Here is an 18,999-nt window from a genome sequence, read left to right as displayed (position 1 = left end):
TCTATTTTCACAAATCCAGTTCACTACTAGTTGTGATTCCGATTGAAGGGTATTTCTTAATTTGTTTATACTGGTTGATGCAAAATGAATAGTTGGATCATCATTGAGTTTTGTAATATTTAGTCACATTCATTGTTTTTTTTGTCAAATGTGATACAATTGTAACGGATGCACTACACTGTGGTATGTGTGGGTGGTTTGCTTGTCTTTGTTTCTTTTTTTTAATCTTACACTGTATCAACACAGCAAGGTGTCACGGTCAACAGTTCGTTTAAATTCTCCATTCTACTTACTTTTGATGAGGACACTAACTGGTGCAGCCGTGGGAGAAGTGTATTTCCGTGTAGACCATGTGACTTCATACACACAGCTGTAGTTGCCCTGGTGTTCGTACTCAGCAGCAGGGAAGTTAAAGGAGGCTGAGTGGTTGACTGCTGGCTTGGGGTCAGTGATGTTGGAGCCAGAGAAGATGAGGAAGAAAACACCAGTGGGATAGTGGGAGGAACTGGAGCAGGTGAAGACAAAGCTGTCACCCCTGGTGACCTCTGAACCTCTGTTAGGAGACGTCAGGGAGATGCTGGGCGGCTGCAGTCTCACTGGGTAAAAAAAACACACCACAGAAATGTTTGACCACACAACAAAAATCTTTAAATATATTTATTGTTCAAATTTAAATGGATTTTTTATTTTATTTCCCACCATGATGGTGTAAATGCTCTTTTTAAAGAATCTACAGTACCAGAAATGTATTTGCTGTAGCATTTTAAATTTCTGAATTTGATTGATTGGTGTAACGTTCAAAACAAACTGTGCACAGAGTGTGTGGGCATCTCCATGTGTAACAGGGTTAAAAATGCACTTTAATAATAATAATAATTCTTATTAGGGGTCCAAGCCCGAGTGGGCAGGGAACCCGTGAATGCAAGGCATCGTGGTTCCCAGTACCAGTGGAGCTGGGAACCCTATTGGAATCGTTTTATTATAAGTTTGTAGAGGGGATTTTGATCCGCTAAAAAAACGTCCGAATTATAAGCTAACAAGTGTTTGCGCAAAAGGTAAATCAATGTCATGTCAGATCTTACGTTTTCAACGGCCAATCTACACCAAACTCCTTATCTTGCACGACCTCCCAAGGGGCTGTGTGAAATTTGGCGTCAATCAGCTTCTAGGTGGCTGTGAGGGACCATGCAGTTAGGCATGAGGAGTCAAGAGGGAAATTTAAAGCAAAAGGGTTTTATTTACCAAAAAAATCATTACAACAAAAGATAAAGTTTTGGGCCCATAAAAGAGGTCAAATAAACAAACAAACTAAAGCTCTGAACATAAGAGACTCAAAAATACAACTGACCTACTATACAACAAACAAAGGGGACTTATATATTGGCTGATCAGACCAGTTTTGACACACAGGGGAAGACTAACAACAACAACACTACATCATAACTGCAAACACAACAAAACTCATGTAAAAACTTATTCCAAAAGAAATGTACATTTACTTAACCTTAACTCAAAAATACTCAAATATAATATAAATCTAAACCCCAAAATATTTAAGGAGAGAATAAAGCCACCCCCCAGACATAGCAAGCAGTGGTAGTGTTCAATCAGGCCACCTCTCCTATAAAGCTGCTCCTGCTCCGAGCACCAACCCTTTAAGCCAGCAGACTTCCTGGATCTCTTCTGGGTGTGGCATCCAACACTGGTAAGCTCAGAAACAATTATAACAAAATGAAAATCCAAAAGTAACTAATGGTGTGTGTTCCAAAAGATGCTTCTGTATCGTCAACTAAAATAAAGTATGTGAAATAAACTAAGTGTCCTGTAAGCTTATTTGTAACCAAATAAATATTTAATGTGTATGAATGTATATAAACCAATCTTAAAGAACACAACAAACTCAGTGCATGAGGTTACCGCTCTTCATCTGGTTGTGAGGCCACGGCTGTGGCCATCACAGTGGCGCTATTCTTTGGAAATCAAATAACACTCCCATAGACATACATTAATTTTATATCTCCGTAACTCCCTTTAATTTATAACTCATCGTTTCTTCTCCGTGTGCCCCCCGAGCCGCGGCGGGGCGCCCAGGCCAACTCGTGCTTACAACTGCTTGCAGTTCTAGTTTCCAATTGGTATTTATTTTTCCCAGGGTTATTTTTATTTAATATTTCCTGTGGAAACTGTCCGAGATGCATCTCCGTCGTCCTCCGTCTGCCCCTCAAAGCGCAGTTTAGCATTGCTGAGGATAAATTGTGGAGAAACACTTCTGTGCTATTGTGTTTTTCTTTGAAAATTGAACCGTCTTTTTAAGCTTTTAATGCATATTGTTTACTTTTTCTACTATTAAGTCACCTGTTTTGACCGTTTTGAGGTTTTTTCCTAGATTACTGGGTGCCATTTGTATTACAGCAGGCGAGCTGTGCCATGTAGTCAACGTAGCGCCACACAGATCTTAGCATCCATTTCCTAGAGAAGTTCAGTTCGTTCCGGTTCACAATCACCAGGCGCTGCACCCCGCCATCATTCCATGCCAGGCCCCCTCGCCCCCTGGCCTGAAAACCTCCAGTGCTTGAGTAAAGGTGTAAACACCTTCATACAGTCTGTGGTAAACACAAACACTCCCCTGGTGCTCCGAGCTCCCAGTATGGGCAGAGCTAATCTGACCAGTGGCTGCACAGCTAACTGAGCTAAGCACACCCATTTCTCTAAACTCTACTCACAAATCCCTTCATTTCTCATTGCCTGCACCATGTGGTCATTGAGAAAACACTGACATTCAATATTGTTCACTCAATCAGCACAGGCTGAGCTCGATTAGCACACAGGTGAACCACAAACAGTCAAAATTGATAACACACCAATCAGAAGATTCAATAGAAAGATAAAAGGCCCACTGCCAGTTCATTTATTTTAGGAACAATGGATCCAGAGAAATCTGAAGGAAGACAGAGAGGACACCAGAGAGGAGGAGGAGACACAGTATGGAGAGGAGTAAAGCCTAGGTCACACTACACGATTTATAGCCCGATTTGTTACGTGTGAACTACTCAACGACGCATCAAAACGACTCCCCGACACATTTCTGACACATCGCCGACGTCTGCCAGAAATCCAGCATGCCAAATATCTGCCGGAGTCGGCCGACTCAACATCCATATCCAGCCAATGAGAGCAGGCAGCTAATTTTTCACTGCAAAACACTTTTTACTCCGGCAGGTGTAGGAGTAGGGAGGAGGAGTAGGTGGAGTCTCTGGCCTGTCATGGACCAAAGACAGGACGCTGGGGCTGAATAAGTAGTTAAGTGTGTTGAACTGTTCAGCACACTAAGGAATAAAACATGAGCAAATATTTACATTTGTTAATTCTATTGTGTTCATCATGTGAAAAGGTTTCTGAGGGGGAGAACCATTATTACTAATAACCAGTTTTTGTAGTATTGCTTTGAATCTCTCTCACCAGTGTGTCAGACTGTGTCGCAGTGTGTGTGTTTCTGAGGGCTTGTGTGTCAAGTCTGAGGGCAAAGTTTGGTTTTTCAGCAAGATTGAATAGTTTTGAGTGGACAGCTTCATTTTGACCTGAAAATAGGAAGTTTGGGGAATTGGGTGAGAAGTTGTGGATTAGAGTTTCTAGAAAAAGAAGCATAATTTCAAGAAATGTGTTTAAAAAAAGAAAATCGAGAAACTAACTTCAGTAACAAGTAAAGCTATCTGTCCATCAGGAAACTCTGAATCACAGAGTTGAGGCAGATATCCATCAAATATGATCGAGTTTCACCAAAATCAGTGAAAGTTATTTTTGTACAACATTCAATGGCGCCCGGTCCGTGAAACACGATGCTTCAGCAGCTTTATATTGAGAAATCTTTTCACTGGACGCTAAATTAATACAACAAGTGCAGAGTGAGTCATCAACATTTTAAAATGGTTGTCCAAATGACAAATTCTTAAATATCAAGAATACCTCTAAAACAACATTTTTGTCATTGATGGGCCAGACATAGTGCAAAGCATATCATAGAAAAACATTTAAACGTGGATTTTGGGAACGGAAGATTTTGTTATTCTATGTCACACTAAGCAGACAACGCATCTTCACTTGTCTTCATTTGCATATGAAGTAATCCAAAAGTAACTAAAAGTAATAAGATTACATTACTTTTATTTTGTGGTACTTGGATTATGTAAATAATAAGTAATTGTACCGGATTACATTTTTAAAGTAATCCTCCCAACCCTGTTACTGTACACTTTTCTGGGTTAATTGCTGTATTTAATTTATGTATTTATTTGTCTTACCAGTAACAGAGAGTCTGACAGAGTCACTTAAAGGGGAGCTGAAGTCTCGTCTTGAAACACTTGTCTGATACTGACACTGGTACGATCCTTCGTTATCAAAGTTCACTTTAGGTATAATGAAGGTAGCAGAGTTGGTCCTTGATGTTTGGGTCTTTCTGAATGAGCCTGAGGTCTGCTGCAGGAGGAATGTTCCACCTAAATGCTGAGTTGAGATCAAACAAGTGACACTGACGTCCTGACCCCAGGTAACCTCACCAGCAGGATTCATGGAGATGCTGGGCTTTGGAAGTCTCACTGAAAAACAAAACAATATTAGAGCAGTAAATGGACTGACTTTGAGTTACACGTTTTTCTGTTTTTTTAGTTTGCTAAATTTCCTTTATGCCAAAGGAATAGTTCACCATTAAGGGAAATAAGCCTTTTAAGTTTTTCGGTCCCCTCTGGTTGCCTTCAGTAAGTTACTGCTGTTTCCTTGTTTCCAGTCTTTATGCTAAGCTACACTGACTAGCTGCTGGCTGTGGCTTCATATTTAAAGGACAGCTATGACATGAGGATCAGGCTTATCTAACTCTCAATATAAAAACAAAATTGTTTATTTCCCAACATGTTAAACTATTTCTTTAAACAACAATGAAACATCAGATTCAGGGAATGGATTTATTTCCTTACCAGTAACAGAGAGTCTGACAGAGTCACTTAAAGGGGAGCTGACTTTTTCACTTGAAACACTTGTCTGATACTGACACTGGTACGATCCTTCGTTATCAAAGTTCACTTTAGGTATAATGAAGGTAGCAGAGTTGGTACTTGATGTTTGGGTCTTTCTGAATGAGCCTGAAGTCTGCTGCAGGAGGAATTTTCCACCTAAATGAACCTGTATTGAGATGGAACAAGTGATGCTGACGTCCTGACCCCAGGTAACCTCGCCAGCAGGATTCATGGAGATGCTGGGCTTTGAGAGGCTCTCTGAAAAAATAACACAACAATAAAAATATTAAATGTATTTGTTTAGATATTTGACCCTGCCTGTCTTTTTTCAATAAGCATGTAGTAGTAAGGCAGTATAATGGGCAACTTGAATGAATGATCCACATTAAAAATAGCCAACTCATAACGTCTTGGTTTATCTAATAGGTTTAAAGATTTGAGAATTTATAATATTATTCTGTTATTGTAATTATGATAAATATGTATATGATTCTGTGGCCCTGCGATGGACTGGCGACCTGTCCAGGGTGTACCCCGCCTTGCGACCGATGTCAGATGGGATTGGCTCCAGCCCCCCCGCCACCCTGTATGCAGGACAAGCGGTTGACGATGGATGGATGGATGGATGGATGGATGGATGTATATGATTCTCCTTTCCATTTTGGCTTTGTTCCCTTTTACAGATTCTGACTGAAGGAGTAGCACTTCAGAGGCTCTGGCTCTGACTCCCCGGGCCTCGTGCCCCTACTGTGCACAGCTGCCCGTGGAGGAGAAGCGACGGCGGGTCGACGCCTTCGCGGCCCTGCAGGAGGAGGAGGATGACAATGCTAGCTGGGCTAAGCCAGTTAGCTTCACGGCGGACCTCGCCGGCGGGACTGCTGGCGATGCAGGGCTCGAGTCCTCTGACTCTGCTCCCTCCATTGCTGGCTCCCCGCCAGGCTCTCCCCTCTTCCTGCCGCAGCCCTTTCAACTCAGCCCTCCCATGGGCCGTGTCGAGCAGCTCTGCAGCTCACACGGCGGCAAAGAGGGCTCTTCTCTGGCTGTCAGAAATGTCCACAGAGGCCCCTCAGATTTTTGCTCGCCCGCTTTCAGAGCGTTGCTGCGCGTGGCAAAATCTGCCCATGAACGAGTGGATGGCGAGACTAATAAAGAAAGGTTACACTCTCCAATTCGCCAGCCCCCCTCCTCCTTTCAGCGGGGTGCTGGAGACCGTCATGTCATCGCAGCCAGAGACAACTGCTCTGATGGCAGAAATAACAGAGCTCCTGAGCAAAGGAGCTATTTCAAAAGTTCCGCGAGGCGAGGAGAACGAGGGTTTTTACTCCCGTTACTTCCTGGTGCCCAAGAAAACGGGCAGAATGAGGCAGATCCTGGATCTCTCCTTCTTCAACAAATGCATAATGAGGAGGCCGTTCCACATGCTCTCAGTCAGGCACGTATTGGAATGTGTACGTTCCGGGGATTGGTTCGCGTCCATCGACCTAAAGGACGCCTATTTCCATGTCCCCATCATCCCCAGACACAGGAAATTCCTGCGTTTCTCTTTCAGAGGAGCTCAGTTTCAATACAACCGCCTGCCTTTCGGCTATTCTCTGGCCCCGCGCACGTTCTCCAAATGTGTGGAGACAGCGCTGGAGCCGCTGCGCAGTTCGGGCGTCAGAGTGTTGTTTTACCTGGACGACTTGATTGTCATGGCATCGTCCAGGGAGAGCTGTGCGTTACACACGATGAAGCTCGTGAAACATCTCACCTGCCTAGGTTTTGCCATAAAGAAAAGAAGAGCTCCACTCTTACTCAGGAACTGTGGGACAGATTCGGGGAGTCAGAGATAGATCTGTTCGCCTCACGAGAAAACGCACAGTGCGCACTGTGGTTCTCACTGAACGCACGGGACAAGCCGCCACTGGGCGTTGACGCCTTCTCACACAGCCCGTGGCCCAGAACGCTCCTTTATGCTTTCCCCCCGGTTCCTCTGATTCCTCGCCTCCTGGCGCGCATTCAGGAGGAGCTCCTAACAGTGATTCTGGTGGCACCAGAACGCACGAGTGCATCATGGTTTCCAGTGATGATTCAGCTGCTGTTGGGGAAACCGTGGCAGCTGCCGTGGCGCAGAGACGCGCTCTCACAGCTGGACGGCGCCATCCTACACTTCCCAGTGATAGGTCAGCGTTTGTGGGCTTGGCCCCTGAACGGGAGCGCCTTGAAAGATTAGGATTGTCCCCTAATGTGGTGCGCACCATCCAAGGCGCTAGGGCTCCCTCCACTACTGCTTCTTATAGAGCAAAGTGGTCCGCTTTTCAGCACTGGTGCGTGGAAAGAGACACGGACCCCGTCTCGTGTCCCTTACCTCATGTTCTGTCCTTCCTCCAGCTGCTGGTGGACAGAAATCTGGCTTTATCCACGGTAAAATCATAAGTGGCGGCCATCTCTTCCTGCCACGAGGGCTTTGGAGAGAGATCGGTTTTTGCGCATCCGCTGGTTAAGCATTTTTTAAGAGGAGTGAGAAGACAGCGGCCTGTCACGCGCCCCTTGGCGCCACAGTGGGATTTACCTCTTGTGCTGCGCGCTCTGAGCAATCCCCCCTTTGAGCCACTGCCGCAAACTTCTCTCAGACTGCTGTCTTTGAAGACAGCCCTCCTTTTGGCACTGACCTCTGCTAAGAGGGTGAGTGATCTGTGCGCTCTCTCAGTCGCTCCATCCTGCCTCGCTATCAGAGCTGACGGGAGCTCCGCCACCTTGAGGCCGAACCCAGCGTTCATTCCCAAGGTTATAACTAGCTCCTTCAGGTCACGGATTATTTCCCTAGAAGGTTTTTTCCCTCCTCCTCATCGAAACGAGGCGGAGGAAGCATCTCATCGTCTCTGCCCGGTGTGCGCGTTGTCTCATTATGTAGAGCGCACGGCTGCCCTCAGGAAAACTCAACAGCTGTTTGTTCACTACAGAGAGCATTCACGAGGCAAGTCTCTGTCAAAACAATGGTTGGCTCATTGGCTGTGTCAGCCGTGTCCTCCTCCACAGCGCTGTTCAGCAGGATGGCTGTGGAGGATATTTGCACAGCGGCATCATGGGCTTCACCCTGCCCCTTTATCCGCTTCTATTTACGTGATGCATCGGGGTTTTCCCTAACGCACTCGGTACTGAATGTTCTGGAGACCAGGCGCGACGCTGCTGGCTCTGGGCACATTACGCACACATAGGCTTCCCTGTAAAGGAGCCGGTAAGGCTCCTCTTGCCACAGGCTGTTGGGGCTCTTTTCTGTCTTAGTTGCGCTCCAGTTGGACTGCCACAAGGCGTAACAACCGTCCTTACTGTTCCCTCAACATAAGCCACAGTGTGCGTTTGTGTTACCTTGTACTCTGGGCGCTCTCGTGCGCCATGAGTTTTTCCACACACACCCCCCGTTGCCGGGATGCGTGTGTGTTGTTCCATCCTCACGCCTGCTCTGCTTGTTGTTGGGACTGGTTACAATGCATAACTCTCGTTCCAATTTCCTCACAGCAGCAGGTGGGAGGCAGGGAGTGATGTGTTCAGCCATCCTGTTATCTGGTCTAATGCGGATGGCTATGTATCTTAATTTCCGTAGTGTAATGGATCAGACGCTCGCCTTCCATACCTGGTTCGAGACCAGATGGAAACATTGACCTACATTTTGGTCTCTATTGTGCGATTAGGGTACTGTGAGCTGGTGTGTTAATGCTTATGACCGCTGGTGGTCCAGTGGGAATTGACTACATCTGGCTTCGCCCTTATCCCAATAGCGACAGCTCTTAGAGGGCGAAGCCTATATGAAATAGAACGTTGGTTACATATTGTAACCCCAGATTCTATGAGTATAGGCGTAGCCCTCTAAGCCGCGGGCCCGACTGGTCCCACCAGTGTAGGCTGAAGAAAAAAAGCTGACCTCTTGGGAGCAGATCTCTGGTCTCGCCGGTATTATATAGCTAATTTGCGGACCTGAGAGTGTTGAATAATTCCTAATTCCTAGATTGTTTGTTAGGTTCTACATTTATACACTTTGTTGGTTTACAATATGTTATAACTACTTAGAAGTGTTTGTAGTGTAGCCACTGGAAGAATGACTGTGGTCTCACAGGGTAAAGATGTTGACCGCTGCTGTTATTCTTTTAGTGTAAAGTTTAACTACTGAGTGTTTAATGAGTGTGTGCTCATATTTTATTCTTATACTCTGTGTGTTATCATATTTTATTCTTATTGTTGTAAATTCCCTATTATTACTGTTTGTGGTGCAGGATTTGTTCAGTGCTGAATTTAGTGTTTTGCATCAGGCACCTCGCTAGGCAGCTAAGGGGGTCCTTATAATATTCAGCCGTTCACGGCATTCTTGTTCATTTTACGTCGATACCTGTCTGCGTTTGTGATGAAGGTGGGTGGCAACGATCTGCTAATGATTGCTAATTAGTTCCGTTGATATGCAAATGAAACGGTGAATTTCGCCGCTAATGTAACATAACGTTACTAACGTAGCAGTGTTTATGTGATGTTTAACGTGCTGGCTGACTTGGTAATAAGCTAAAGCTAAGTTCGAGCTAACATGCTCTTTAAACTAGTATTCTCATGTATATTATGTTTTGTTTATTGCAGATACCAGTACAGAAAGAGAGTCAATCAGTCCAATCTGAAGTCTCAGACAGAACAGATAATAGAAATAAATTCTAATGACTCAAACTGTGAACAGCAAGCCAGGAACACAGAGCTGTATTTCATTTGGAGTTGTGCTTCATCAGTAAAGCAGAGTTAACAGTCCTACTGTGTCCGGCCTCGCTCTCTAATCGGAGTGTCTGTGTGGATGAGGTGTTCCAGCGAATCCCCCTAGAGCAACACACAGTCATAGCTCTCAACAACACTTATACTCTGTGTATTTATGAACGTGTGCCTTTTCAATGTGCCAACATGAGCAGAACAGCTGCTCAGGCTGCGCAGGCAAAACCTAGCCAACCGTAACCTACACAATGGAAGCAAGGCACCTGCTGTAAGTCACGTACACCAGGCCTGAGATCATGGCGAACTGAGGCCAAGAATGAGATCATGACACATTGTGATTTATGGCGCCTGGACGGCCAGGTACTGCATGAAACCAAGCTTTGCGCTGCCGAAACTAAACTTGTATGAGACACAGCACCCTCATGGTTGGCATTGTTGAATCATGTACTTGTTCATTGAATCATGTTATGCATGTATTAAATATGTTATTCCTTATTAATTCTTTTAAAAAATACAATTGTAAGTGTTTAAGTTTTAATGGTGTCAAACTACGCCTGTATAACTTTTAAAAAATGTAAAAATATAAAAAGAGATAAATGGTAACAATAATTACATGTAATAATAGCTAAAAAGTGGAAATTGTAACATTAATGAAAGGGTTAATTTGGTAAAACAGTATGAGAAAAAGGCCATTAGATGGCAGTAGAGGATAAGAAATTCACCAAAGGGGAGGAGTGGTCAGCGAACACTATAGGTGGAGTTAAGGTGTAACGCCCACCTGGAAGGAGGAGATAAGGAGGAGTTAAGGTGTAACGCCCACCTGAAGGGAGGAGACAAGGTGGAGCTTAAGGTATATATAAGGCGATGTTCGCTGACCACCAACTCAGTTCCATCCTGAGACCTGCAGGGATGTTGCTCGGGTTTATCTGTCCTTTATTGGAATAAACTCTTTTGCACCTACTCTTGACTGTCTCCAGTGAAGTTTTTGACTACGCAGTTTTTGACTAAAGAAGAAATCTAATAGAGTAATTTTATTGAGTTTATTACGTTGGTTAGGGTAGGGACCAGGTCTTTCACTGGCCCGGCCGGTCCTTATTTCCGACCCGACAATTGGCGAGCCAGCCAGGAGATTGAGTCCAGAGGCTGAGAGTTTCTGACCGGGACGGACAGCCTGTATCTGAGACACGTGGCCACATAAAAAAGGTAAGCAGAATACCTGTTTAACCAAAATTCTGCATTTTTACTGTGTCTGAATACAGGATTTTCCGCCCAGGTGTGAATCTTGAAGTCTCCTCAATCTTGAACCTAGAATAAATTTTGAGTGCTAAAAGCAGTAAATTAAGTATGAAATATTCTACTAAAATACGAAATTTGGAATTTAACGGTGAATTGAAACTAAATAAAGGAAGAAATTAAACGCTGGAGGGGTAGAGTCGGTGCAAATCTAAATGCAGGCAAAGTGCAATAGCAGCTAAATTTGCATGTGTGTGTGTGAACCATGGTGCGGAATATGTCTATGTCAAAGTGTGTAAAGCTAGTAGAGTAGATGCACTTTTTGTGTTTAATTGTTTGCTTTTAAGGGTAGAGTAAGAGTTTTCCAGCCATTATCGTGAATACCGCTGTTTTTAAGAATCGCAGCGCTTCGACTTAGTGTTGGGGAGCTTCGATCCCATCAGAACAGGACTGCATAGGCGAAGTGAGCTAATGAAGAGATAAGAATTTAAGCGCTTGCGGATACCGCGGACTTTGAGATTGCAGAATCACAGCTGAGTGCTGGGGTGCTTCACTCACTAGGTCTGGGCTGAAATGGGCAAGTTGGCTAATAAAATAGTCATCACGTGGCTACCGCGGACTTATATCGCAGGAATTCAACTGAGTGTTGGGGCTCTTCAATGGTAGGTTCGGACTGAACGGGCAGATGTACTATAGCACGTTACCGCTAGGAGCCAAAAATAGGACAGCGGCAGGATAGGAGGATAAAGCGTGCTTAAAGTTAAAAGAAGTATTACGCTCTCATGTTGAGGAAGTGGATTGAGTAGCGATTTATAAAGACAGATTTTGTGTTGAGGAAGTGTATCATTTCTGTCTAAGCCCTCAGGTTGAGGAAGTGGATTGAGAGGCTATTTATTTGTAAACTGGGCCTGTGTTGAGGAAGTGTATCAGACCCGCCAATTTGGAAATAAACCTAGGCAGTGTAAATTAAGTCTGTGTTGAGGAAGTGCATCAGACTAGTTAATTTGAAAGCCTAGGTAATGTATATTAAGTCAGAAGCCGGCAGGAGATAGGAGTCAGAAAATGTACGTGCATGTAAATACTGCTAAAATAGAATAGGTAGAGTGAAAAGGGTAAAATATATGGAGAACAAATAATGTCAATACTTGAAAATATTTAATCAATGTAAAATTGAAATTGAGTGTCTGATAGTAGTGAAAGGCTTGTAAAATAAATAATGTCTATGTATTAATTTGACTGACTAGTGTGAAAAAATTTGTTTAACAATTAAAACTTTGTAAATATTATTAAAGGCTCCTGAAACAGCAATACTGATAGTTAAATATCTGTGAAGAAAAGAATACTGATAGTTAAAACATCTTTGAAGAAAAGATAAAGTTTATGGAAGAGGGAAATAGCAGTGAAGACGAGCTATTTCTGCCAGAACACTACACACAGGAAGGAGATATAGGAACACAAGGAATAAGAACACATTTTTGGTTGGAACGAACATGTAAGGATGAGGATGGTGTAGAGCAATGGCAAACTGAACAAGAGATAAATCAGAAATTGTGGCAGTTGACAAAATTCATTAATTTGGCACAAGTGCAGGACAAGTTTCCTGACGTGCCGTGGAAAGAGGTGATACGCAGGTGGTGGACACCAAAGACACTTGCAATAGTGTTGGAGCAGTTGTGCAATAACCCTAGTGCTACTGTAGCCATACCCTTAGGTCCAGCATTGGGACTGCCCGCAGGGTATGGTATACCAGGGCGCAATAGAGTGACCTCAAATCCACGACTGAGCTTCACAATAGTCCCTAGGAGAGTTAACTGGGAAACAGGCAAATTTGGGTGCATTACAAAAACACCAGCAGGAGACGGAATGGAAAGATTAGAATACAATCCCACAAGGGAAAAGAAATATAAGCCAGGAGTTACAGTAGATAAGATACTGGTAACGATAAAAACTAAAGATACAGACGAGGAACCAGAGATACGTAGAACAGCACATAGTGTAAGACAGGGCTACATGGGGGCAGGAATGGTGAAGGAACAAGGGAAAGCAACTCCAATGGGAGTGGTGATAAACAATCACCCAGATCAAAAAGAATTTATTGGAAAATGCATGAAAAAGTGGCATGGGAGAACAAAAGGAAAACTCAAATGTCCTTTACAAGGCACCTTCATGGAAGCATACTGTGATGAAGTGGCAACAAATATAAAACACCACAAGTCTAGAGACACAGGTGAGAAAAGAGAAGGAAAGCGTGCAAGGGAAAGAGAGGTGTTAGGATGGTTTAAATTCGAAGGGTACCGACACATGCATAAAGATCCACCCCCCAAACCTCCACCAGCAATTAAGAAAGTAATGATAGAACAGGAAGTGAAAACAAACCAGGGACAGCAGAAGGCCACTGCACCTGAGTGGTCAACCAAACCACCACCGCCTTATTCCCCAGATAGTCACACACCTAGGACAGGTATTTATCCAGTACTAGAGACACTTGAGGGAGAGGAGAGACAAGAAGTAGAGGGAGAGCTGCAGGGAAAGTTTACAATGACCCTGACCAAGCAGACTCACAACAAAGAAAAAGACAGAGGATGGACTGCTAATGCTGAAGAAGATCAGCAAGAGAGAATGACAGCAGAAGAAATGGAGAATGAAGAGGGAGAAGAGATGGACTGGTGCCAAATAGAGCGCACGCCTAACCCAGCAACGCTTCATCTATTAGGCAAGGCATCCCGAGGAACAAAACCTCAAGTTTCTCTGAGCATGAGCGGAGATTCACAAGGAAGAAGAGACAGGGAAAACTACTACCAGGAGGTGAGAAGAGAATTCAAGCCTGAAGTAATGAACAGAGTGGATTACTGTCTAAAGGAAGTAAGTGCTCAGACATCACCAAAGAAAGAAAGATGGGAACCAGATGACAGTAGCAGAAGACACACTAGCAGAGATGCAGCTGGAGGAGAAGAATATACCCCACTCAAGCTGTCAGATTTGCCAATCACAACAAAGCAACAACAACAGGAAAGGCTAAAGAGACAACAAGAATGGGAACAGGCAAGCCCCAAGACACGAGAAGAACGAATGAAGGAAATTAAAACACTGTATTAGACCATCCGGAGAGAGGAGGAGGAGCTGCGCAGGCTGGAAGCAGAAGAAAGGAGGCTGCTAGCACAGTGGGACAAAATCCGATTACTAACAAGCACTCCACACACTGTGAGAATGGAGCTGAGTGGCATCATGACAACCGAGATTCCGACACATGCAGAAGCACAAAAAGTGTTGGAGAATGTGGAGCCAAGAGTGCATGAAATGACCAATCGACAACTGCAACAGATTAATGGCACTAATGATTATGTAAAAGTGCTAAGGAATGGAAGAAGAATCTTACCCACAGTTCCCAAGAAGAAGCGATCACGCGCTATACACATTCCTCTACCAGAGGAAGAAGAAGAGGAGGAAGAAGAAGATGAGGAGGAAGAGGAGCATCCTCGTGGACTCATGTGCCCACTGATAACAAAGGCTCAAGGACAAACGGCATATGTAGCCTGGGGATTCGCTGACATGGTGGGACTAGCCAGCAGACGGCCAGATCTAACTGAGGGTGCCAATAAGTGGATCACAGCACTGGAAGAGTGCACAGCAGGAGTGACACTAGCTTTAGGGGACATCAAAGCCCTATTGATGCATGTTGTGGGGAAACACGCCACGGAAGATATCATGAATGCAGCTAAACTACCTTTGGTAGTGAAAGGAAACATGGCAGATGGCATAGGCTTTAGTGGACATCGGACTAGAGTGTGGGCTGAGCTGAGAAGACTGTATCCGGAGAAAATGGATCCATCCAAACTGGATGGTGAAAGGCTGAAGGACGATGAATGTCCAACTAAGTTCTTGATTAACTTCCAGAAGAAGTGGAGAGATGAAACTGGAAGTGCTTGGAACAACAATGACACCACGAAAAGCCTGTTTAAGGTCATGATAAAGAAAACCATGCCTCCAGAGGTCCAGAAGCGACTGGACAATGTGGTTGGGCTCATGAAGATGGAATGGCCATTATTCTCTGAACACATTGTACATCATGTAGAAAACTGGAGAAAAGAAAAACAAAGAGAAGAAGAAGCAAACAAAAATTTGGCCACCAAATTGACCCAATTACAACTGAATGAATTAACTAAAGCAAAGAAGGAGAAGAGCAAAACACAAGCTCCAGTGGTGACCGCAGAATTATCTCAGCCAACTCCTCCTGTAGTTGTGGCACCACAGGCACCTGCAACAACGCAACCAATGGCACTAGCACAGCCACCACAGGCACCCCCAATGATGACACAAGGAGGTGTGCAACCTGTACCTCCTCAACAAGGGTACACACCACAATACGGCTACCCGCAGCAGGGTTATCCACAACAGAGCTACCAGCAGCGAGGAAACTACCAGCCACAAGGGGGCTATCCACCTCAAGGAAACGCAGGAGCGTACAACCGATACCAAACACAGTCGTGACCCAGAGGTGGCCCAAATAGACGCGGAGGATGGAGAGGCCCAATGGGACCATCACCAATGCGTCGCACACAATCCAATCCACAGCTTAACCAACCACAAGGGGCGTTAAACACTTGCTGGGGATGTGGAGAATCTGGACATCAGCGACAAGACTGCGAAACCCATCCATGGGAAAGGCCGACGTATGGATGGCAATAGGGGAGCCCAAAGGAGCCTGAGGGGGAGTTAATAGGAATAGCCATTTCAACACGACCACAAGAAGAGCCTACCATGACAGTTACGATTTATGATGAAGATCACCAATTTATGGTAGACTCTGGAGCCACATACTCTTGTATTGGAAAATCCGGCTCAAACCTCCTCCTCTCAGAGTCATCAGTGAAAACAGTAGGCTTCTCTGGGAAAACACAAATAATAACTTTAACACAGCCGGTACCAATGAAGATTGCAGGAAAAACTATTGTGTCACCACTACTATACTCCGACAACACTCCAATGTGCCTGATGGGACGAGATCTACTCTGTCAATTGAAGGCTCACATAATGTGCACCCCAACCGGATTGCACATAGAGTTTCCAGAAGATCACACAACCTACAGGGTGGCAGAACAAAAATTACCAGAAGAGCCTTACCAAGAAGAAGTAAAAAAAAAATACAGAGTCATGCCCAAGGTATATTGGATTAAGCTGCGTTCCCGGCTGCAGCAACTATGGGAAACACAGAATACAAAAGCACATCTGGGAGAAATTGGCAGAAAGCCCCAGTTGCCACGACATTGCACCCTCCATTATGATGAAAGACAGCAACACCAAGATTACGAAACCTTATGGGATGAAGTGATCAACAAGACTCTGCGCAGTCCAAAATGTGTACATAGGGCCACAAGGAGCAGCGGCTGCTGTCATCCTCCCACCAGAACTGCAAGACTGGTTCACGGTTTCGGGCTCTGTCCCACATGTGACCTTGCTTGTGTCAGAGGGTTATGAGTCCCATGATTTAGGACCAATGGTTAAGGGAGCATTACAGATACCAAACTGGACACAAACACATGACGCCAACGTATACATTGCCTCAGATAGACAATGCATGAGAATAACACTGACAGCAGTCGATGAGGGAATAGCAGAAAAGGTGATAGTTGATAGGGGACCACAGGATAAGAAATTGCCTCTATTAATGATGGTAACAGACAGGCACAGAGCATTATTGGATCAAGTACCTCAGGAACTGTGGTCAAAACACAAAACGGATGTAGGACTAGTCAAGTCAGCACAGCCAGTGAAAATAAAGCTTAGAAAAGACATCACATTGCCATACCAAAGACAATATCCACTGAAACAGCATGCTTTGGAAGGGATCAGACCTACAACTGAGGGACTGATGAAGGCTGGGGTCCTGGTCAAAACACAGAGTCCCTGTAATACGCTGATCTTCTCAATTAAAAAGCCACATTCAAACGATTACCGATTGGTTCATGACCTGAGACAAATAAATGCCATTGTAGATGCAGAAATACCTGTTGTTCCGGACCACACACCTTGCTCTCCAACATCCCACCAAACACACAATGGTACACAGTGATAGATTTGTGCTCAGCATTCTTCAGTGTGCCACTACACCCAGAGTCACAGTACTTGTTTGCTTTCACATTTGACGGTCATCAGATAACTTATAGCCGTCGAGCGCAGGGTTTCGTTTTGAGTCCGTCAATCTTCAACAGAGTACTGGCACAAGATTTACAACATCTAGAGGTAGAAAGCACTGTGATTCAATACGTGGACGACATTTTCATATGTGGATCATCAGAACAACAATGTGAGGAGGATACCATGACGATATTGTCAGCATTGGCCAAAGGAGGGCACAAAGTTAGCAAGGACAAACTTCAGTTCTGTCAGACTGAAGTAGAGTATTTAGGTAGAAAACTGAGTGGAGACAAGAGACTGATAGCCACCTCACAGATAGAGGCTATAGCTAAGATACCAAAACCACAAACAGTAGGACAAATGCACTCATTTCTAGGCATGGCAGGGTATAGTCGCTCGTGGATTTGCGATTATGCAATAAAAACAGCTCCATTACGAGCTATGATAAGAGCAGCAGGCCAGGCACCCAAATCAGCCCAGTTGTACTGGACTGAGGAAGCCGAAGGGGCCTTCCAAGCACTAAAACAGGATTTGCGTTCTGCTCCAGCACTGGGCAATCCAGACTATTCTAAACCATTCCACCTGTGTGTAGCTGAAAGATCAGGGTTTGCGAGTGCCGTGCTAATGCAAGATACACCAACAGGTAAACAACCACTGGCATATTACAGTACAAAACTGGATAACATAGAGATGGGCCTGCCACCGTGTTATCAGGGATTGGCAGCAGCAGATTTTGCATTTCAAAAAGCCTCTTCCTTGACAATGGGACATCCGGTGATCTTGTATACGTCCCATCAATTGCATGCTCTGCTCACCAGTCCTCGATTTGTTCTAACCCAAGCTAGGAAAACAGGATACGAAGTCATCCTGTCTGCACCGGAACTCACTATCCAACGGTGCAAGACAGTGAATCCAGCAACACATATGGTGCTGCCAGTAGAGGGAACACCACATGACTGCATACAGGTAACAGACACATTCATGAGAATACGCGAGGATTTGCACAATCAACCAATCCCAGCTGATTTGACATTCTTTGTTGATGGCTCTTGTTTCAGAGACGCCACAGGTAATCATGCATGATATGCAGTGGTACAGCTAAACAAAGATAATACCTTCACAGACATTCAAACCACCAGTGTACCTCAACCATGTTCAGCACAGTTAGCAGAAATCAAGGCTCTAACAGCAGCCTGTAAGCTGGCAAAGGGAAAGCGTTTGAATGTATACACAGACTCAGCTTATGCATATGGAGTGTGTCATGTGCATGGCAATACTTGGAAACAGAGAGGGTTCTGCAGAGCAGATGGAACTCCGGTAACACATGGAGAAGCCGTCTCTGCATTATTAGAAACAATCCATGAACCAACCGCAGTAGCAATTATAAAATGTCCAGCACATCAAAAAACAGACACTCTGATAGCTCGAGGTAACAACCAAGCAGATGAAGCTGCTAAACGAGCCGCAGTAGGAGAAGTTATGGGTCCCATGGTAGCAGTTGAGGATTGTGAACCACTTACAAATTTGTCATCTCTCATTGCAGCACAAGAAGCAGCTGACGTGTATGAGAAGTCCATGTGGCTAAAGAAAGGGGCCAGACAAGTAACTGAGGATGGACCCCAGAAAGGATTATGGAGGGGTCCACATGGCCATTTTGTGCTGCCTATTTGTTTAACACGCTTTGCTATAAGGAATGCTCATGGACCAGACCATTGTTCCAGGGGACAGGTACTTAGGCGCGTACAGGCAGTGTGGTGATCACCTTATCTGGCAGCCACTGTAGATAGGACATTGAACGAATGTCAGGGTTGCGCTCTTTTCAACACAAGAAAGTCATTCTCAGCCCCTCTGGCTCACATACCAGCGCCAGATGGTCCGTTTAGACATCTCATAATAGACTATG

The 18,999-nt window shown here is 44.6% G+C and overlaps 1 protein-coding gene across 2 annotated transcripts in view; it reads right to left on the bottom strand.

Annotated features, from left to right (window-relative positions):
- LOC119918278 (leukocyte immunoglobulin-like receptor subfamily B member 3) overlaps positions 1-18,999 on the bottom strand; it is a 200,988-nt gene that overhangs the window by 24,171 nt on the left and 157,818 nt on the right. For both annotated transcript variants that reach the window (XM_038738927.1, XM_038738934.1), the window contains 2 exons: positions 4,299-4,592; positions 294-596 (listed from right to left, as the gene is read on the bottom strand). In XM_038738927.1, the coding sequence (XP_038594855.1) occupies positions 294-596; positions 4,299-4,592 (597 nt within the window). The remainder of the gene's footprint in view (positions 1-293; positions 597-4,298; positions 4,593-18,999) is intronic.

Source organism: Micropterus salmoides, unplaced genomic scaffold (genome assembly GCF_014851395.1).
Source record: "Micropterus salmoides isolate LMB-PRFRI ecotype aquatic unplaced genomic scaffold, ASM1485139v1 Ms_hic_scaffold_10, whole genome shotgun sequence".
In the NCBI taxonomy this organism is placed as follows: domain Eukaryota; kingdom Metazoa; phylum Chordata; class Actinopteri; order Centrarchiformes; family Centrarchidae; genus Micropterus; species Micropterus salmoides.
This window is presented reverse-complemented; position numbering and strand designations above follow the sequence as displayed.